Source organism: Periplaneta americana, chromosome 1 (assembly GCF_040183065.1).
Source record: "Periplaneta americana isolate PAMFEO1 chromosome 1, P.americana_PAMFEO1_priV1, whole genome shotgun sequence".
In the NCBI taxonomy this organism is placed as follows: Eukaryota; Metazoa; Arthropoda; class Insecta; order Blattodea; family Blattidae; genus Periplaneta; species Periplaneta americana.
This window is the reverse complement of record NC_091117.1, coordinates 46,136,918-46,157,077: the sequence shown is the minus strand read 5'-3', so window position 1 is coordinate 46,157,077 and position 20,160 is coordinate 46,136,918. Positions and strand designations below refer to the sequence as shown.

The window sequence follows — 20,160 nt, the reverse complement described above, 5'->3', positions numbered from 1 at the left end:
ATGTCAATCAGGTACTATCATCGTGTGGTAGATGAAAGAAACTCACTGTCCGATATTACCCGATGTCCGATACTACCCGACTCTCCCCTAGTTCTTTCCCATTTCGAGAAGTAAATGCTTCTCAAACATTCTTCTGTAGCTCGGCCGTATTTTGGGACTACCTACCGAAGTATCGACGAAAGATATATTTTATTTTATTTTAGTAGGTTATTTTACGACGCTTTATCAACATCTTAGGTTATTTAGCGTCTGAATAAGATGAAGGTGATAATGCCGGTGAAATGAGTCCGGGGTCCAACAGCGAAAGTTACCCAGCATTTGCTCATATTGGATTGAGGGAAAACCCCGGAAAAACCTCAACCAGGTAACTTGCCCCGACCGGGAATCGAACCCGGGCCACCCGGTTTCGCGGCTAGACGCGCTAACCGTTACTCCACAGGTGTGGACACGAAAGATATATACGGTAGCATTAGGTATCTCGTGAAACCTACCTGCGCGTGAGGGAAAAGAAAAAGTGGACTGAGAAACTTTCCTCCCTCTCTACGCTTCGACTTGCAAGCTAGCTAGCTCGCCCCATCAAAAAGCGCACGAAAACATTTGGTTTCAGAAATAACGAATGACCTATAGGTCTCTGCTTTCATAGTAGTTCCGCATAATATTCGTAAAGACAATTGCGATTTACAAGAAGCAACTGTCAATATGTTAGTAGCGACTTCAAATCTAATATAGATCTTGTTTTACAAATTTAGGTCTCTATGATCACTTGTTTGACCTCACGATTCACACTCGTGCGACAGTAGCATTAAAGCGAAAAGTCAAATTCTTAAAAAAAAAAAAAAAAAATTGTTGTAATCACATACAAACAAGTGCGTCATAATGTAGTAGTGATTCATTTTATATTTTTTAAGAGGCTCATGGCATCCTATAAAATTATTTAATTTTTTACGCATAACTTATTCGCGTTTATAGCAATTCTGATACTGAAAAAGTGATTCTGAGTAGTGTTGGTGGAATGATAGAGGCACATGGAGTACTCCGAGAAAAACCCTCTGTAACATTTGCTTTGTCCATCATAAATTCCATCACGACTTGGCTGAGATCGAAGCTAGGCCCCACAGACGTGACCACTATCACTATTACCACCACTACTACTACACCATATGTTCTTAGAATTATCGTTTCAGACGTAACTATTACCTACGTAATTATCTTGCTTGAATAGTGGGATGCGAGGAGATTTTAAGTTATAATTTCTGAAGGACCATACTGTTAGTTTCTTATTTATAATTTAATGGTGTATTACACGTTTCTACAAAGCCACTGACTACAGCAATATAAATTACATGGTTTATAGGAGATTTTGTACATTGCGTCCATTCAACTCCTTGACATACACCCTTGACTTTCGACCTAATTCAAATAGCCTAATGTATAGTTTCGTTTCGATATCATCACAAGCCACTAGGATTGTCGCTAGAAGTTCTTCAACTTTGCTCACTTTTATCTGAAGATTAGACTTTCCACAAGATACTACAAGAATAAGTTGAAGTCTGGGGAGCGTGGTGGCTAAGTAGTAAGACGTCTCATTCAAATCCAACTTTCAGGATAACGTTATCCTGTGGCGACGCTCTTAATTAGGTGTATTCGTAATAAGTAAGGCGTGACATCGGTATATTTGTGTTAGTTTGAGGTCTGTTGAAAGTGAACATAAGACGCCGGACAGAATGTGGTCGACGTGTTTCAATTACAGGCAGAGAAAGTGAATTTGACACACGCCTAAGCAAGCACGTTCCGTGTTTTGTATACGATTATTGCGTATTATAAAATCAAGACAAACAGTCATTATATATATATATATATATATATATATATATATATATATATATATATATATATATATACACACACACACAGACAAGGTTTAATATCGGAAAGGTCTAAAATGCTGGTGAGGTTCAGAGTAATATTGTTGGAAATCATACTTAAATTGTCACAAATGTGCTAAAACAGAAGTCTGAAAAATGTGTTTTTTTTAATTATATTTAGAGTTTTGCATTACAGTTTTAGATAGCCGAAAACATATATGGTGTACAATTTTGCTTCCCCTATATTTAACAGTTACATTAATTTATTTATCACATCTATTCCGTGCCTTACTTTTCTTGCATGTTGTTTGCCTCGTTTCGGCTCCTGCTGAAATAAACAACATTCATTTTCAAAGTTTCAAATGAAAATGACCGTCGAGTGTCGGATAGTATAAGGGCGCATATATAAAATATTTCACATCATCCATTTTTACAACAAGTTGATAACAATCGCATTTGTCATCTGACAAAACTCTTGCAATTTTGCAAAATGAATTGAAACCACGGGTTTTTTTTTTTTGTATTACTGTGTTCATTTTCGCACACACTTTTTTTTGCTTATATCATCTTGCAGATCATTCACTTTTGAAATGACAGTTGCTATCGAAATTTGCTCACCAATTTCACGCCAGTCTTTTCTAGATAATCTATTGTAGAGAGGATAAATCCAAAATTAGGTGAAATATATTCACACTGTTTTTTAATATTTGGGTCACCAAGAAGAGTTTGGGCATAACTTATGGAAGCTGCATCGTTACTGTATGAATCCTTCTATCCTTATTTACAATAATTGTATTGTCTTGATTTTATAATACGCAATAATCGTATACAAAACACGGAAAGTGCTTGCTTAGGCGTGTGTCAAATTCGCTTCCGCTGCCTGTACTTGAAACACGTCCGGCGTCGTGTGTTCAGCTTCAATCGACCTCAAACTAATACAAATATACCGATGTCACGACCATTGTTATAACGTGCTACTGAGTAAGGGTTCATTAGCAAAACTTGTTCCATTTGACATTTCCCATCACTGCCAGGAGTGTGTAACAAACTCGCCCTTATGTTCAACACGCTGCATATGTAATTCTGCAATACTTTTAATATTCACATATACCGACCGACACGGTCGGCAGTTTCACGTGATATTGATTGCGCATTTAAATACATATTTCTACGGAAAAACGTTTTGTGTGCACATATTTATATTTATAACATGCAATGTTAATAGTTGTCTTCATTGAAATTCATAATTTATCAAGAGCACGATATTTTATCATATTGCAGTAACTATTAGAGGAAAGACTGTACAGCAGGACTTCATGCGTATTATTTGACAAACTGTGGTTGTCAGTTTGTTATGTGGGCACGTTAACATCCTGTGATGTAGAAAATGCTCACTATTTAAAACATTTTGCAACCAACGAGGTCAGGAAAGTCTTGGACTTGCTTGATTCGTATTGGAATGCCTTTTTCTTCAGTTGTGCTCGTCCTCACTATTTTATTCCTTCAACATTTCAATTTCGAGGCATTTTCGACATCTCAAACGTCCGGATCGGTTCACATCTGACGGAGTTAAGGCTGGTTCACAATAAACCGGGAACAGAAACGACAACGAGAACAGAAATATTGTTAAAATAAATGTATTTAAATGTGAGCAGTCACAATTAACGAGAAGCTTGTCGGAGCCCGGGAACGGGAACGTGAAAGTTAATTGTCCACTTTCGTATTATCAATTTGTAGTTAGAAAGAATTCAAGTCCCCAAGTTAAAATGTTTATTCAGGGACATCATTTTATTTTTACTAACATTTTAAATATTAACCTGGCTATACCTTTAGAGAACCGGAAACACCGTTCGCTACCTCCTTCCACGACTGGAGTTCGATGATACCGGCGTAAAACACAAACAAATCACTTTACTAGGTATAGGAGGGAAGAAAAGTATTTCATCCATTTACGTAAACTAGGAAATATCGCGATTTTGAGTTCGATAATTTTCATTAGGTTTTTGTTTAATCAAAATGCAGTACTGTATTAAGAATAAGTACTTTACTCACGAACTGAGCTATTCATGCGTACGTATTCATTATGCAGTGTATATTATACTGTCTGCAGCACATTAGCGTACAATATAGAGAATGAAGTTCAATTGAAAAATAATCATAATATGGATATTTAAACACATTTTTGAAAATGGTGGCCGTTCATTTCGATACAGGCTTCAGATCTTTTGTGCATATTATCGCACTCTAGACTATTGCATCTAATTCCAATTGCCAGTTTCGTCCTTCGTACTAGTAACTCATGTTGAAATAATTCTGTACCTACTCTATAAAAGAGTACCTTATGTACTGTAAATTCAATCTTCACTTCTGCCCGATCCGAAAAGATAAAATTACTCAGACATGCTATCTACTGTCCGTCCAAGTGGTTATGCCGCAGGATCGTAGAAAGGAGGGAAATCACGTGACAGTTAATTACTTAACGAGGCCCTTTTATTTAAGTTATTTTAAACAGTTGTATAATATTACGTAGACGTCCAATTCCTAACAGAAATTAATGGTTTCAGAAAAGAGCTAACCTAGCCCAGCCACTATTCTTTACAGAGGGGCGAGTAGAAGCAGCTGGGGGAAATCGGGATGCGACGTAGGCAAACGGACGACAGTATCTGTGCGAAAATATGATTCAACATTGAAAGTTCTTTCGTCACTGGAAAACGCGAACATATTTCTGGAACGTACTATACTCAATAACTCAGTGTTGTTTACTATATGCGACCTTGATTCTGTCTGGAGAACAGTTGAAACTTCATTAGTAGAAGGGGTGGGAGTGAAATACATTCAAAAACTCAGGTACAATAAAAATTGAAGTAAATATAAAATGATGTCCCTGTACAATTCTAACGTTCCATTTAATTACTAAAAATCTATAATTGTGCAGAACAGCTACGTACAAGATATTGAGAAGAATTTTTTTGTAAATACTGTAGTTACTAGTATAAAGGAACAAATTGGTATTCACATAAAATCCAAAAGAATGTTACCTACAAGTAAATGGAACATAGCCCCTAGACCTTATACTGACTACATACTTTACAAAATCGTTCTTAGATCTCCATTTTGTTATTTTTAGCATTCTTCTATATTGTAGAGGCCTATACTATTCGTAGTCACATCAATATTACGAAAAATAATATCGTTAAAGGGAGGATTTATGAGATTATTTTAGGAAATTATGATCAAGTATTTTAGCCCACCCAATGTTTTAAAAAAGTTTGCGCCACTGATTACCATCATACAATATTATAAATTTTAAAACAACACCACTCCACTAAACTTAAGAAAATTTATAAACGAATTTCTCATAAAATTTCATCATTCACTATATTTCAAATTCAATTATCTGTACTTACTTTATGCAGAATACAAAATTCACGTCACTCGACAATCAGATGAAGCGCGCACTTCTTCACTTAAAGGTTGGTAAACTCACTAAAGACAGAAATCCGTTTCATTGTTGGTTCCAGATGTTTGAGAAAGGTTCCTGTAAACACCACACTTCTCTGACTAGGGCTGCCAATACAGATTTTCACGTAACTTACTAATTATAAAATATTTTTTGGTGTTATAACCTGCATGGTGTTAATACCTTCGCTTGCCCTATTTGTGCAAAAGCTATAAGCGATTCTCAAGTAGCAATCTTTTAGGACATAGATGTCAAGCGGTTGATGACGTAGCGTGCCAAAAATAAAGAAGTAGTTCTAGGCGAGAAACAGCTGAAAAATATCCAAAGAAAATGGAAGAAAAAGAAGAATGAAAAGAACAAAAAGGGAGGAAGAAAAGAATACCATATAAAGAGAGGCGGAAATAGGATAAATATTTATTACCTTCACTGAAGAATTGAGCTCTCCAGCCTGGTACATCCCTGTAGTGATTATCGAGTAGGATATCATAGTTAATGAAACTTCGCAGACAAGACCACACTGAAATGATGTTTAACTTAATGCCGTGCGACTTATCGCGATATCTGTGACAAGTATCGATCCGAAAATAATGATCAACAGCAATGTTGTATTATTCAACTGGAACACAAAGGATCACTTGTAAAACGCCTGATCTAGCAACATGATGATTATATGACCATACATTCGCACTGCATCTCGTCGTTGTTCCTGCAGTAACTCCTATGTGCAAAATATAAAAGTTTTCAGTAGGAAGAAAAAACACATTTTTATTCATCCTATGACAGCAGTACATAGGATACTGTGAATTCTTAATAATAATCCGTGGCGCTACAGCCCATGAAGGGCCAAGACCTACCGGCCGGCTGCTGGCCTCACGGCCACATGCCGAAGCAGAGGTGGACGATCATCCAACCAGAATGGAGGTATCGTGTGGTTAGCACGATGAGCCACCCAGCCGTTATAGCTGGTTTGCGTAACCGGATTTCGCTACCTATCGTAACTCCCCAAGTGCATCACGATGCTGGGTGGGCACTGGTCCCATACACTGGCCGAAATTTCATGAGAAAATTTCTTCCCCCATGAGGATTCGAACCAGCGCGCATTCCGTAACGCGAGTCCTAGGCAGGATGCCTTAGACCGCGACGCCACGGCGCAGGACGCCCAATTCAATATTATTATAATTTATTTATGTTCCACTGTCTCACTGTCACCTTGTTCTTCCATCATTCATCCATTGGCAGCAGCAAATGTATTCCTCAGTCACATCCTTCCTAAAATTTTCATCTTAAATATGTATATATAATATAGATAAATTGTGGTCCACGAACAAACAATTTGGCAGCGACCAGACCAGACATTATTCATTGCGGCATCTGCCTACAAAGAGGACAACTATTTGTCGTATAGGCCCTTTTCGAAACAAAGAAATATAATTGAGACAGGGAGACCAAAAACCCACTAACTCCAATTTTTGACAAAATTGAGTTATGGGCTGGACGATGCTTTTTAGTTTGTCCCGCAAGCGTGGAAGGCAAGAATACACTAATTTCGACATTCACCTGCATTCTGGGGGCTATTTTAAAACTCATGGAAGTCAAAACTCCACTTACTCCAAGGAATAAGAGAGTTTTTGCATTCCAAGCTTAATTTCCCGGTAGGTGGCAACACTATCTCTCAACCAGCTGAGTAAGGTGATACGATATAGTATTCAGAATGTCACAAAAATCTATGAAATCCATGTAAGTAAGACTATTAAAGGCACAATATCGAGTCGATTAACTTCCAGAAACCCAATACAGATGCATCATTCCCCAGTGAAATAAAGTACAATTCAGCATTGCCATTGAAAGAAGAAAGCAAAAGGACTTGCAAAATTTAATGCAGTTTATTTCTAAGGAAAGTAGGATGAATTACCAAACTCTGTTTGCGGACACTAATAATCTAGAATCTAGATGCACAGGAAGAACATAAGAGTGAAAGAAAAAAACAGAATCTGTAACATGAATGAGACTGTGTTAACAGTTAATATTGTTTGTGGTTTTATTTGTGTATTTTGATGTGCTTTATGGTAATTTGTGATTTTCTGTCTCATATATTTGGAAGGTTTGGAAGTAAATCCCGAAAAGACAAAGTATATGATTATGTCTCGTGACCAGAATATTGTACGAAATGGAAATATAAAAATTGGAAATTTATCTTTTGAAGAAGTGGAGAAATTCAAAAATCTGGGAGCAACAGTAACAAATATAAATGATACTCGGGAAGAAATTAAATACAGAATAAATATGGGAAATGCCTGTTATTATTCAGTTGAGAAACTTTTATCATCCAGTCTGCTGTCAAAAAATCTGAAAGTTAGAATTTATAAAATAGTTATATTACCGGTTGTTCTTTATGGTTGTGAAACTTGGACTCTCACTTTGAGAGAGGAACATAGGTTAAGGGTGTTTGAGAATAAGGTGCTTAGGAAAATATTTGGGGCTAAGAGGGATGAAGTTACAGGAGAATGGAGAAAGTTACACAACGCAGAACTGCACGCATTGTATTCTTCACCTGACATAATTAGGAACATAAAATCCAGACGTTTGAGATGGGCAGGGCATGTAGCACGTATGGGCGAATCCAGAAATGCATATAGAGTGTTAGTTGGGAGGCCGGAGGGAAAAAGACCTTTAGGGAGGCCGAGACGTAGATGGGAGGATAATATTAAAATGGATTTGAGGGAGGTGAGATATGATGATAGAGATTGGATTAATCTTGCTCAGGATAGGGACCAATGGCGGACTTATGTGAGGGCGGCAATGAACCTCCGGGTTCCTTAAAAGCCAGTAAGTAAGTAAGTAAGTAAGTAAGTAAGTAAGTAAGTAAGTAAGTAAGTAAGTAAGTAAGTATATTTGAAATTTAAAAAAATATAGCAATGTTAATCTTAATAATAAACGTCCATATTTTCTCGTATATTCCAATCTTTCATAAGGGAATTATTATATACTTATCTTCTTTTCTTCACATGTCTCATATTTATTCACTTTTCTTAATTCATACACTGTGGAAGACAGAAAACCACTAACTCCAGCAGCGTTTATTTCAAATTGTAGCGTAAAATGATGTAAAAATTTAGGTTTTGAAGTATTTAATTGATAAAGAATGTAATTTTACACAATATTAATAGATAAATGTATAATATTTATAGTTAGTAAGAGAAATAATAAGTTTTTTCTCTCTTCTGTAAAATTCGGTTTATTGGAGTTAGGGAGTTCTTGATTTCCCTGTCTCAATTACATATAGGAAGTTTATTATTTGTTGTATCACTATTTAAGTTATTTAACAGACCAAACTTCTGATTTGTTAAATGTCCGTATTTTTATGGAAAATTCCCAATCATCTCATTTTTTATAATTACATTTCAAAACATAATTCTTAACTGCGAATAAAACTATAGTTTTTCGTCCATATATTTTATTCAGAGTCTGAACTCATTGCAACGGTAGAATAATGTTCCAACTATTAGCAACACTTGTCAATAAACTATCGTTACAACATTACAGTACGATTATTTTAGTCCTGACAGTCGCCGGAGATGTGCGCGTGGGACAGGCGAGTCCATTTAGTTACGCCAAGGGGTGTTTGGTTTATTCACTCGCTTGCCTTTACCGACTGCTCGCCCTATGTCTACTCCGGAACTCTCCCCATTCCTCCGATTACTTCCTCTCTTTTGCGTCGCTGAGCTGTCAGGACTAAATAATCGGTATGTACAATAGTCCTGCAAGTATTTGCGTCAATGGACAGTATTCTCTTCCGAATACAAGCCACGAATAAACCAAGACAGATCACGCTATGTCAGTAAAATCGGTCGATTGACGTGCATAAACAGTGGCATGATCCGCGGTACCATCAGTAACACGAGGTTGAGCCAATTTAATATTTTTTTCACCTGAAAATCAGCATCAGTAAAACTATAAACATACGAAATTATTCTTCCGAATGCAGTGAAGGCCATTGTTTCAGTGTTCTGTCAGCAAATATATAGTGAGTGAAGTAGTTTTTGTAAGTATAGCTACAGACGTGGCAAAATTTTCCTTTGTTAACCGTACAATAGTAGACTGGAACAGCTTACCTGCGGTAATCTTTCAGAGTGGTCCTCTCAAAATCAATACGTTTAAGGAAAGGTTCAGAAGATTAGACTGAAAATGTAATTCTAGGTGCAGTGGAATTATCTAAGTTGTGTCATGTAATTAATTAAGTTGATATGTAATTAATTAAGATGATATTTAATTAAGTTGATTTGTAATTAATTAAGGTGATATGTAATTACTTAAATTCATAATAGTTGGGTGAAATAGAAGTACTTATAAGTTAGGTTTACTTTTGCTTATTGTTAGGCGTTATTATAGAATAGTTTTTATTTATAGTCCTAGGTTTATTGCATCTATTTATTTATAGTTAGAAATAAATTTAGGTTTATTTTATTTTATTTCTTTTATTGCTGTAATTATTGTATAATTGTAATGGTATTATTGTATATTATACATCACTGCCACAGGGTGTATACCCAATTGTAGTGTTAAATACATACATACACATGTAAAATTTGGTTAAAAAATAGGTTGGTGTTTCTCATGCAGACCTACGGTTCTGTATACAGTGCTGGAATTAAAATGTACTGTACTGTGATTATATATTTTTTAACTGTATTTTAATTATTTCATTTTATTGTTCAGATAATTATTTAATATATGCCTACGCAACTTAACAAGCAATAATCAATTAAATTCGACTTTTGAATATGAAAAGTCCTAAAGAATAAGACATCTACAAATGCTTTTGTGTCTGGAATTTGTCCTGCTTTTTGAACTAGTTTGTAATGTGTTCCTCTAATGGGTATCTGGTAACCCTATCCACAGATTCCTGGGACGAACCATAGAATCCCAACAAAGCAAAACACTGAAAGAATCTTACAGTGCACACTGAAAAAAGTGGCATCTGAAGAGTTACAAAGAAAACAATTTTATAAAGCCAAATTCAAAACCACATCTAATGTCCCCCTAAAAGAACAGCAGGAATAACTGATTATTAAGACTTTTCCTTTTGTTTCAGTATCAAGATAATACCATCGCTGGCTTTCGAGAATCTAAACTCGCTGGAAACTCTAAATCTCCAGAACAACAAGCTGACGCAGATTCCTGAAGAAATAATGGAACCCATCCTGGATACACTTCGAAATATCGATATCATGGGTATGTGTACAATTATGAAACTATTTTAATAAAAGATTCATGTGACATCTTCAGATTTCAAACACACAAAACTGTTAATAATTTACTAGAACTAGGAATTTTAGGTGCTGCAGTTTTTTTCCTTCCCTATTGAATTGACCAAATTGGCTTGTCTTGCAAATAACACGTGAAATAAATACTCCTGTGTTTTGGTTGCACCTTCTTGCGCTTTTGTCAAACATCAATATGAATTGTGATATTTTAATGTTCTACATTCAGTTCTAGAATTAATAGGGTAAATTAGGGTCTGTTGGACAGTCGGGCATGTTGGACACTTTGTACTTTAACGTGTTATCTCGCCACTTGTGAGCACCACATTCTGCTAGAAGTCAATGACTGAAGTAGCCCCACTCGTGGCTGCTTCCGTCATTGACTTCTAGCAGAATATGGTGCCCACAAGTGGCAACATAACACGTTAAAGTACAAAGTGTCCAACATGCCCGACTGTCCAATAGACCCTAATTTACCCTACCTGAAAAAAGTAATATCTGTTACTTTAAGTTCATTTTCAAGTATTCTAAAAGTTGTGCACTTATTTTCAGAGTTAGTTCACTTTTTCTTAAGAAAAATATTTTTATTATTGCTGTAAAGCTCAGAAACATTTTTACAATATGCATAGAGTTTTGAATTCAATTCGAGAGTTAATATTTGACTGAAAAAAATATTTTCTGATAGTTTTGTTAATTTACTTTTCAATAAATAAACTTGTACTTTTACTTCACATTTTCAATATATCATTTATTAAAGAATCTAAGTTCTTTTGGAAATGTTATAAAATCATCAGTAAAGGTGATAAATTTAAGTATATATATATATATATATATATATATATATATATATATATATGGCTATTCAAAAGTAAGTTCCCATTTTTAAACAACTGTATCTTCTGTACATATCAGCAGTTAGGTTTCATATACGTACCATCACTGTTTAGAAGGTTGGGATTGTTTTATCGATGCGTGTTTCGTTGCTATGGTAACTGTGTCACGCTTGAATAAACAGTTGTTCAGAATACAGACGGCAGTAGGAGAGTAATTTTAATCATTTTTTACAATGCTTTTACCTTTACACGATATCAAGGTTACTGTCTGGTGTGATTTTACGTCACATTTCATAATAGGACCGTATTTCTATGGATAAATTGAAAATGGACAAACAAAAACAGTGACGGTAACCAGGAAGCGATATTTTCAAATGTTGAAAGACTTTGCAATACCAGCCTTACAGAACCATAAAATCGAAAACATTGTTTTCATGCAAGACGACGCTCCACCTTACATACACAATAATGTAAAAACACTATTGTGCAATATATTTGGAGATCGTGTAATTAGTAGATCCTGTCAGAACAGTTGGCCTTCTAGGTCACCAGACTATTGGTTATGGAGTTATCTAAAAGAAAAGTTATTTCTTAGTAGGCCCACTACACGTGAGGAACTGAAACAGTCAATATCGGATGTCAATGAAAACATCCCTAGGAATGTGTTTACTAATGTCGTTTACAGTATATAAGAAAGACTATTTTTTATTGAACAGTCCACTCCTGTGGAGTAACGGTTAGCACGTCTAGCCGCGAAACCAGGTGGCCCGGGTTCGATTCCCGGTCGGGACAAGTTACCTGGTTGAGGTTTTTTCCGGGGTTTTCCCTCAACCCAATATGAGCAAATGCTGGGTAACTTACGGTGTTGGACCCCGGACACATTACACTGGCATTATCACCTTCATCTCATTCAGACGCTAAATAACCAAAGCTGTTGATAAAGCGTCGTAAAATAACCTACTAAAATAAAATAAAATATTTTATTGAACAACACGGTGGTGATTATATTTATTTTTTGGTGTTTTAATAAAGTCCCATTTCTTTACGAACAGATTGGTGATTTTATTTTTGTGGAATCTAAAAATTTGACAAACTTATTACCATTTCAAAATGGGAACTTATTTTTTAATAACCTTATATTTATCAAACGTACCGATTTAAAAGGTGATTACTGTCCAAATTTCACGAGAAGATCCCTGCGAGGGGAGTATGGTACTTGCGGGGTAAGAGGAGAGGGAAAGCCACTAACTCTGCGTTCTTGAAGGAGCAGGTGGATTGGGGTGGTGTCATTGGCCGGCTGGGACAAGCAAGGCTAGTCAATGGCCGGGCGGTTCCATGTGGGGGTAAAACTCGCATTCCTTGCTGGGATCTTCTCGTGAAATGCGGACTGTATGAATAACAACCGATTATTAGGGAAAATTCGCCTTTTCATTATACACTGAAACCTGTTCAAATCCGAACCTGAATAATCCGGAATCCTGTCTATTTCGGAATAATTTATTGGTCCCGGCGAAATTTGTATGTATTATGTGTAATTTTTCCTGAATAAAACGGACACTGTCCAACGCGGAAACGGAAACTGTCTGCTACTGTTCAAAACGGAAACAATATTTTGGACACACTATATTTTGTAACTATATTTTGAAACAGCGTGTAATTTCAAGGAATATACTAAATATGTAGGTCACTGAGATAAAAACAAGTTTTCTTTGCAAAATTCTAGAGGGTACGAGGGTGTGTTGGCCTGTCGGTCATAAATTTTATTACCCTGTTGACTAGGCAGACGAGTCCCTTCAAAGATTTTCAGTGCTTCACACCCGTATACTGTCGTAGCTAAACAGAGCGCAAGTGTAGTGATTTACAGGTAAAAAAAAAAAGTTGCATAAAATGTGGCATTAACATTAAGTGATGAAGTAAAAGTTATCGAGATAAAGGAAAATTAGAAACAAAGTCTATGTGAAATAATATAGAACTACATTTGTGGAAAACTCATGTGTGACACTTTAAAAAATAAAGATCATAATGAGTTAGTGGCGTGCGGCCAATATTGGTGACACAAAGGGAACCAGAAAGCAACTATTTATGTGGAAATAAATGAACTGTTGTGGGAGTGGGTTCTTCATGACCTTTCAAAGAAGAAGCCAATTTCTGGATCTATTGAACTGGGAAAGAAATGAAATAAACGAGAATTCAAGGCTTCTAATAGATGGCTCGTAGTCCAATTAATTAATAATGTGCAGTGATATGCAGTACAGTATTAGAGTATAGTGTTGGATATTAAATAGAATGAGATTAGTAAACTTTAGTAATGTTTAATGACTAATGAGTGAGTTATGATAATATTTATACAGAAAATGAGATTTTAATCAAGATGGTTCACCAACGTAATGAGCGACAGAAAGCTAATTTAATGTGATGGTGTTAAATGGAATATTTTGTACTTCTTGCAGTTTGGGACTTGCCATTTTGTTTTTCATGTATATGAATGACAAAATATTCCATTTTAATGTCACACCTGAATAATACGGAAACCTGTCCACAGCGGAAAAAAATTAGGACCATGTCACTTCCGTCTTGAACAGGTTTCACTGTATTTATCGCAACATATCATACACGACATATACTTTCCTATAGTAATTAATTCATCCATTTATTTGTATTCTAGATAACCCGCTGGTATGCGACTGTTCTTTGCGATGGTATCGCGAGTGGGTAAAAAATCTCCGAGACAAAGATGACGATGTAATGATGAAGAAGAGGACTGTGTGCATGATGTTAGCTGAACATAGGGAGTACAGCTTGCACACACTGCCGCTAGAGCGCATGAACTGCGAGGGCAAGAACATGGAACAAACATCCAGCAGTGCAGCAGGCGCGACGATGGCCTGCAGTCAGGTTGCAGTGGTGGCCACGGCGCTCGTCGCAGTCGCGGTGACTAGTCACAGTCACTGTCATGTTTAAACGTCTGAAAATCTCAAATGTTGCGAACATTTTGAATGTTGCTAACAGGACCTTAATGTTCAATGGTTGTCGTTCGCATATATACTCAAAATTTCAAATAAAATATTTTCAGTGTCATTATTTACTACAACAAGAATAACTGATATATTGTGAGAAAAGTAAATAAAATATGAGGCAGCGATAAGATAAATTTAAAAAAATAATAATCCTATCCAAAATTTTAGTTCATTTAGTATTTTCAGGAAAGGATTGAAAGTTCTCTAAAATATTTATTGAATAATATCAGTAGAAATATGTTCACAAAATCTACAATTCAAATTTCCACCATATTTTGCAAGTTACGAACTCAAAAAGGGTAAATTACTTGACAATGGATTTATTGTTACTCAAATTTAGAACGATCGTTAATAGTTATATCAGGGGACACTTTAAAATATGACAATCTTAAATCCTTAAACCAATAAAAATATCACACTGTGCATGATATTGAAAGGTATGTTTATGTTACCACTTTTAAAGAACATTCATATATTACAATAAGAAATCTTGCCATGATGAAATATATTAGTGCAGATAATATAAAATTATTTAATGTGAAAGGAATAAATTATAGCATATAACACTTAAATAAAAAATAATCGCAAATATGTCCCTGCATGTTTAAGATGCAAAATTACTTGATTATAACGGAAAACAAGAAGGTTAACGTTGCAGTTTCTTGTCAAAATACGATAATTATTTCACGGAAATTTAAGATCATTATATGAGTTTAAGAAGTTTAAAATCAGTTACAAAAATTGAATTATTTTATGTGTGACTTAAATTTCGTGATATATATTAAAACTAAATATTAAACAATACTTAAATAACCAAATATATATATATATATATATATAAATATATTATTGAAAATTTAATATGACATCTAAAATTCAAATATTAAAGAACACAATTTTATTTACTTGCAATCCTTGCCTTTATCTTAATATTTGTATTTACGGTTACGCCAATGTTAACTGATGGATTTCGATTTGTTTTGCTTCACTAATATAAATAGAAACTCCCAGAAATTGAGTTATTATTTAGAATCTTTAGGTTTAGTATTTGCATACTGATTTTAATCAGGAACATTCATTAATATGGCGAACTATTATCATTTATTCGTAACATTTTTATATTTTATTGCCTATATACAAAAATTATTATTTACATTAAAGAAATTATTATAAGACACTATAATATCATTTTCGAGAATATTATTTAGCCTCTGCAAATAAAAATAATAGTTCTCTAAGTTTCAGAAAATAATTTCACAGTCAAAGAATTTAGAGTTTTTAGCATTTCAGTGCACGAAATAATTCATATAGTAACAAAAATACAATTACTATAGAAGTTTCTTATCGCAAAATTATGATTATGGTAACATAAACAATGTAATTAGTTGAGGTTCCTACCATTGAAAGTCATATTGATATCAGTGAAGTGCTGAAGTCTGAAATAACGTTGATAACCGTGCAGCTTCATTAGCAAAATCCCCTCGAAAATATCTTGAAATAATGGTAACACACACTGATAAGGAACAATGTTTTGGAGTTATATAGTGGGAAGTGTTTTACAAAAATTCAACAACAGGAAATGTTTTGTACAATACTGATTATTATGAATATTAAGTATCAGCATCGGAGTCTGTGTATCAGCAACGACCCCATTCCAATACAGAATAACTCAGATTACAAAATCACTCTCACGAGATATCTGAATATCTTAGGGACAGATATCATTAACTACATCCAAGAGACTAATATTTAAATATTATAACTACACTTAAAAAGTGTTGTATATTATATCTTACTAAAGTAGTACTAAAATGTGATGATTTGATATCGTTTTCAAAAGAAAATGATAATAGAAAAACAGTTACCGTGTGAAATTACATTGCAATTTGATGCATTGCTCGTATAGGGGCTATTCATAACAATATCTAATATATCGCAGTCCTAATACATTACATTATTGGTATAACTCTTGTATTACGACTTAAATATTGCTATAATTGTCGTAAATATGATATGAATGCAAAAAAGTTTCTGAACAAAACGCATATTCATTTGTAGTAGCTAATACAATTTTGCATCTAAACAATATATTTAATTTACTATAAGACTGTAAAGAATTTGAAGATAAATGAAACTTAAGTTTAAAATATTATCTTAAGGAGTATTACATTATCTTTGAGATAAAGGTTGATTGCCTCATTTAAAATCAAGCAAATAAAATCTTTATAAATACGATTTAATATCAAACTGATTCAGACCTAACGTTGAACTAGGTTTGATGACAAATATTGCAGAAAGCCACAATAGGTTACATTACAAAAATAATAAAAAAGAGTCATTTCACTGTTTGGATTATGTTTCTGGACCATAATTATTGTAAAAGATTCTGATGACTACAAGATGATAATTTTGTACAAAAATCTAATCCCTAGAATAGATTAAGCGTATCAAAGAAAATTGTTAATACAAATATATTGCAGTGAGCAAGAAATCCCATTTGAATTAACGAAAGACTGATTGTTGATGTTATTTAATTTCAATAAATAATTTCCTTATCTATCTTATTTTATAGAAAGAAACAATTAATGCTCATTTCTGTGCTGAATTACATATCAATTTGAAAGATGAAAATCATAGTGAGAACTATAAGCAAACATTCTACAAGGAAGTAACATACATATCAGATTGTTCCTACTCAATCAGTTTTACCTAGAAATCAATGTAGACCCTACCGTCAATGTATGAAAGTATTAGTTGATATGAAGATTAAGTGGAAAAATAGCACCATAATCATTAGAGTGAAATTGTAGGATCATGAATTGAATACTTTTTTCACTTTGAGCTAATTTACTGGTCATTTTTGTGATGTGAAAATTTAAGGCTTTTTAAAACGGGACTGCCCACTTCTAGTGCTGCCATTTCAGTAACAAACTGTAAACATAAAAAAAAATTAATTATTCGACGAGAATAAGGAAAAATACTACGTTTCGAATTATAAAGTACTACGAAAAGTGCAGTCGAAAAGAAACACCAATCGACTGTGGAAATATAAAGAATTAAATAAAAGAACTGAATAGAAAGGGGAAGATTACCATGTGTCACAATTGAATCTTTTAACCTAATCCATGTAAGGCCTACGTTTTATACTAAAATTACTAAATAATTAAAACTGCAGTTCATTAGAAATTTAATCACATGTGACAGATAAAACTATTTAACAAATATTACGAGAAGATGGCTGCCAAGTAGGTATCTTATACAGTAAAACCTCTTTAATCCGGACTAATTGGGGGATAAGTTGACCGGTTTAACGAAAGTCCGATTAACTGAAATAACCTAAAAGTACAGTAGACAGTGCATTAAAACTCCGTTTATAGCAACAAAACACTTTGTATTCTCGTTTGGCTCTTACTTTTTTTTTATTTAGCTTCCCTTATGAAAAGGTTGCCAGATTTGACAAAGCGTATTACATATAATTTGGAAACACACAATAAAAGGTAAAATGATATACATTTGAAACGGTTAGGGAATCGAATATACAAAATGTCAGAAAAAATTTACACCTAATTAGCGTTTGTGCCCATTTACAGTTAAGAAAGAGGGGAAAAAAATATCATCAGATAGGTTAGAATGATTTGAATGCCATACACCGCGAGAAAAATAATAGTACGGATTTATTGGCATTGATATCTAAAGCAATCAACAGCCATCAGTTAAGATAACTTGAAATTTCCATTATCACTCCCATACAAATGATTTCTCAATATCTGAACCGATCCTTTGAGGTTATATTTTAAACCACTGTTTATGTAATCGATGATAATAATATTTGTTTGTATAATTTAATTACTTTAATGCAAACTTGGGTTTTGTTTATTTTTAAACTGTAATATTGTAATTCCATAGTTCTAATGTATAAAAATAAGTCTTAGAACAAGGTTCTTTAATTTTTCCAAGCTCATCGTTTTTTTTTGCCTGTCCGGATTAAGCGAAGTCCGGCTTATCGGGGTCCGGATTACCGAGGTTTTACTGTATTTCAAAAAGACTAATGGTGATAACCAAACTGGCCGCCATCTTCGCTAGAATGCTTAGCAATCGCATTGAAATGTATGCATCGTATGGAAAATGCTTACTTTCTTTTGTAGTGCGTGAATCTATAGACTCTTCAGTAGTTAAAGACCCCTGCACTGCTATCTATACAAGAGTAGAACCTTACGGTGTATACTGCACTCAATGCGAGGGTCTAGCACCAGATACGTGGGGGAGTCAAAAAAAAATCCAACTGTTATACAAAGGATTTTGAAAACTGTTGTAATGTGATAATGTGCTATGTATCCTTGTTTTTACCAACATCTAAATGTTCTACACAGCCCTTCCTCGTTGCCATTGAGTAGCTTGCTATAAAACCATATCATAATGTATCTTAGATGTCACTGGTCATGTTGAGGAAGCAATATGAACCAAAAGTTTACTTTATGATTGTTAATATGAAATTAATGTTTAATATGAATACTATTCACGTTTATCTGTTTAAAAAATTCAAAATAAAAAGCATCGCAATGCTGTATGGACAATGGTGGATGTCGCATTACAAGGCGAACTGCAGATTTATATGCGTTCCAATGTAATAGACACTCACTACTTCGAAGCAATCGTGTTGCGAAGGACATAAAAATTATTATATACATATTAAAAAAAAAGTAACTGTGTTTTGATAAATTTATCTTGCCTGTGTATTTTGAGGGCGGGTAGGAGCACTACTGCACTTTATAAAAGGCAGTACAAGAACCATATATTAAACATATCCTTGTTCCGGCACGCCTGGACTTTCCGTAGACATCAAACAATTCATGAGAATAATTATTGCGTAATATTTTTATACGAACTCTATACACGTGTCAGGTCGTTGTCTAGAATGACTGCGGAAAGGGCGTTACCAGACAAAACAAAACGCAAGTTTTATACATTTTGTGACAAGTATAGTTATTATTATAGGTACATACGCACATATACAGGTCAGTGTTATTTGTCCATATAAATTAAGTATCTTTATATGCATATAAATGCTTGGTGTCTCTCTGTCTCTTTCACTACAAGGTACAAAATGTTCTAACTTTATTAATTGTAAGAGATTATGATGTTGCATTTCTGTATGTGATGTAAATTTAGTCCAATAAAATACAAAATGAATAGACCCTTAACCTATGTCAATTAATTTGAAATGTAGTGGGGTTTCGACTAACGATTCCTAATATCAAAACAGAAGTGAAATGACTAAAAAGAATACTGTACTCCAACCACGAGAAACTCTCCAGGGAATGAGAGGGAGCGGGGTGATGCTGTGAATGAATGTTGATGTCATAAGGTATCATAAGGTCACACACGTGGGTACTCGTATCTCTATTGGCTCGCTCTCACAGCACAAACAATAACACTGATATACACATTACAAAATTAGATCACGGTTAATCTCCTGGCCTTTTAATACCTCCATACAGGAAATAACATATGCAGGAGAGCGCACGATTTTTAAACTGATGTTATAACTCTAATATTACATATCTACTTAGCTCCAATAGATGACGCAATAGTAAGCATATTCCTTTCACAGTTTATCTCCTGGTTGGAGAACAGCTGTACTCTAACCACGAGAAAGTCTCCAGGGAATGAGAGGGAGCAGGGTGATGCTGTGAATGTATGTTGATGTCATAAGATGTCATAAGG

The 20,160-nt window shown here is 34.4% G+C and overlaps 1 protein-coding gene across 2 annotated transcripts in view; it reads left to right on the top strand.

Moving 5' to 3' along the window:
- Positions 1 to 19,637, top strand: part of LOC138695079 (leucine-rich repeats and immunoglobulin-like domains protein 2) — a 623,017-nt gene extending 603,380 nt beyond the window's left edge. For both annotated transcript variants that reach the window (XM_069819464.1, XM_069819473.1), the window contains 2 exons: positions 10,418 to 10,557; positions 14,085 to 19,637. In XM_069819464.1, the coding sequence (XP_069675565.1) occupies positions 10,418 to 10,557; positions 14,085 to 14,380 (436 nt within the window). In that variant the 3' untranslated portion in view covers positions 14,381 to 19,637. The remainder of the gene's footprint in view (positions 1 to 10,417; positions 10,558 to 14,084) is intronic.
- The last annotated feature ends 523 nt before the right edge of the window (positions 19,638 to 20,160 follow it).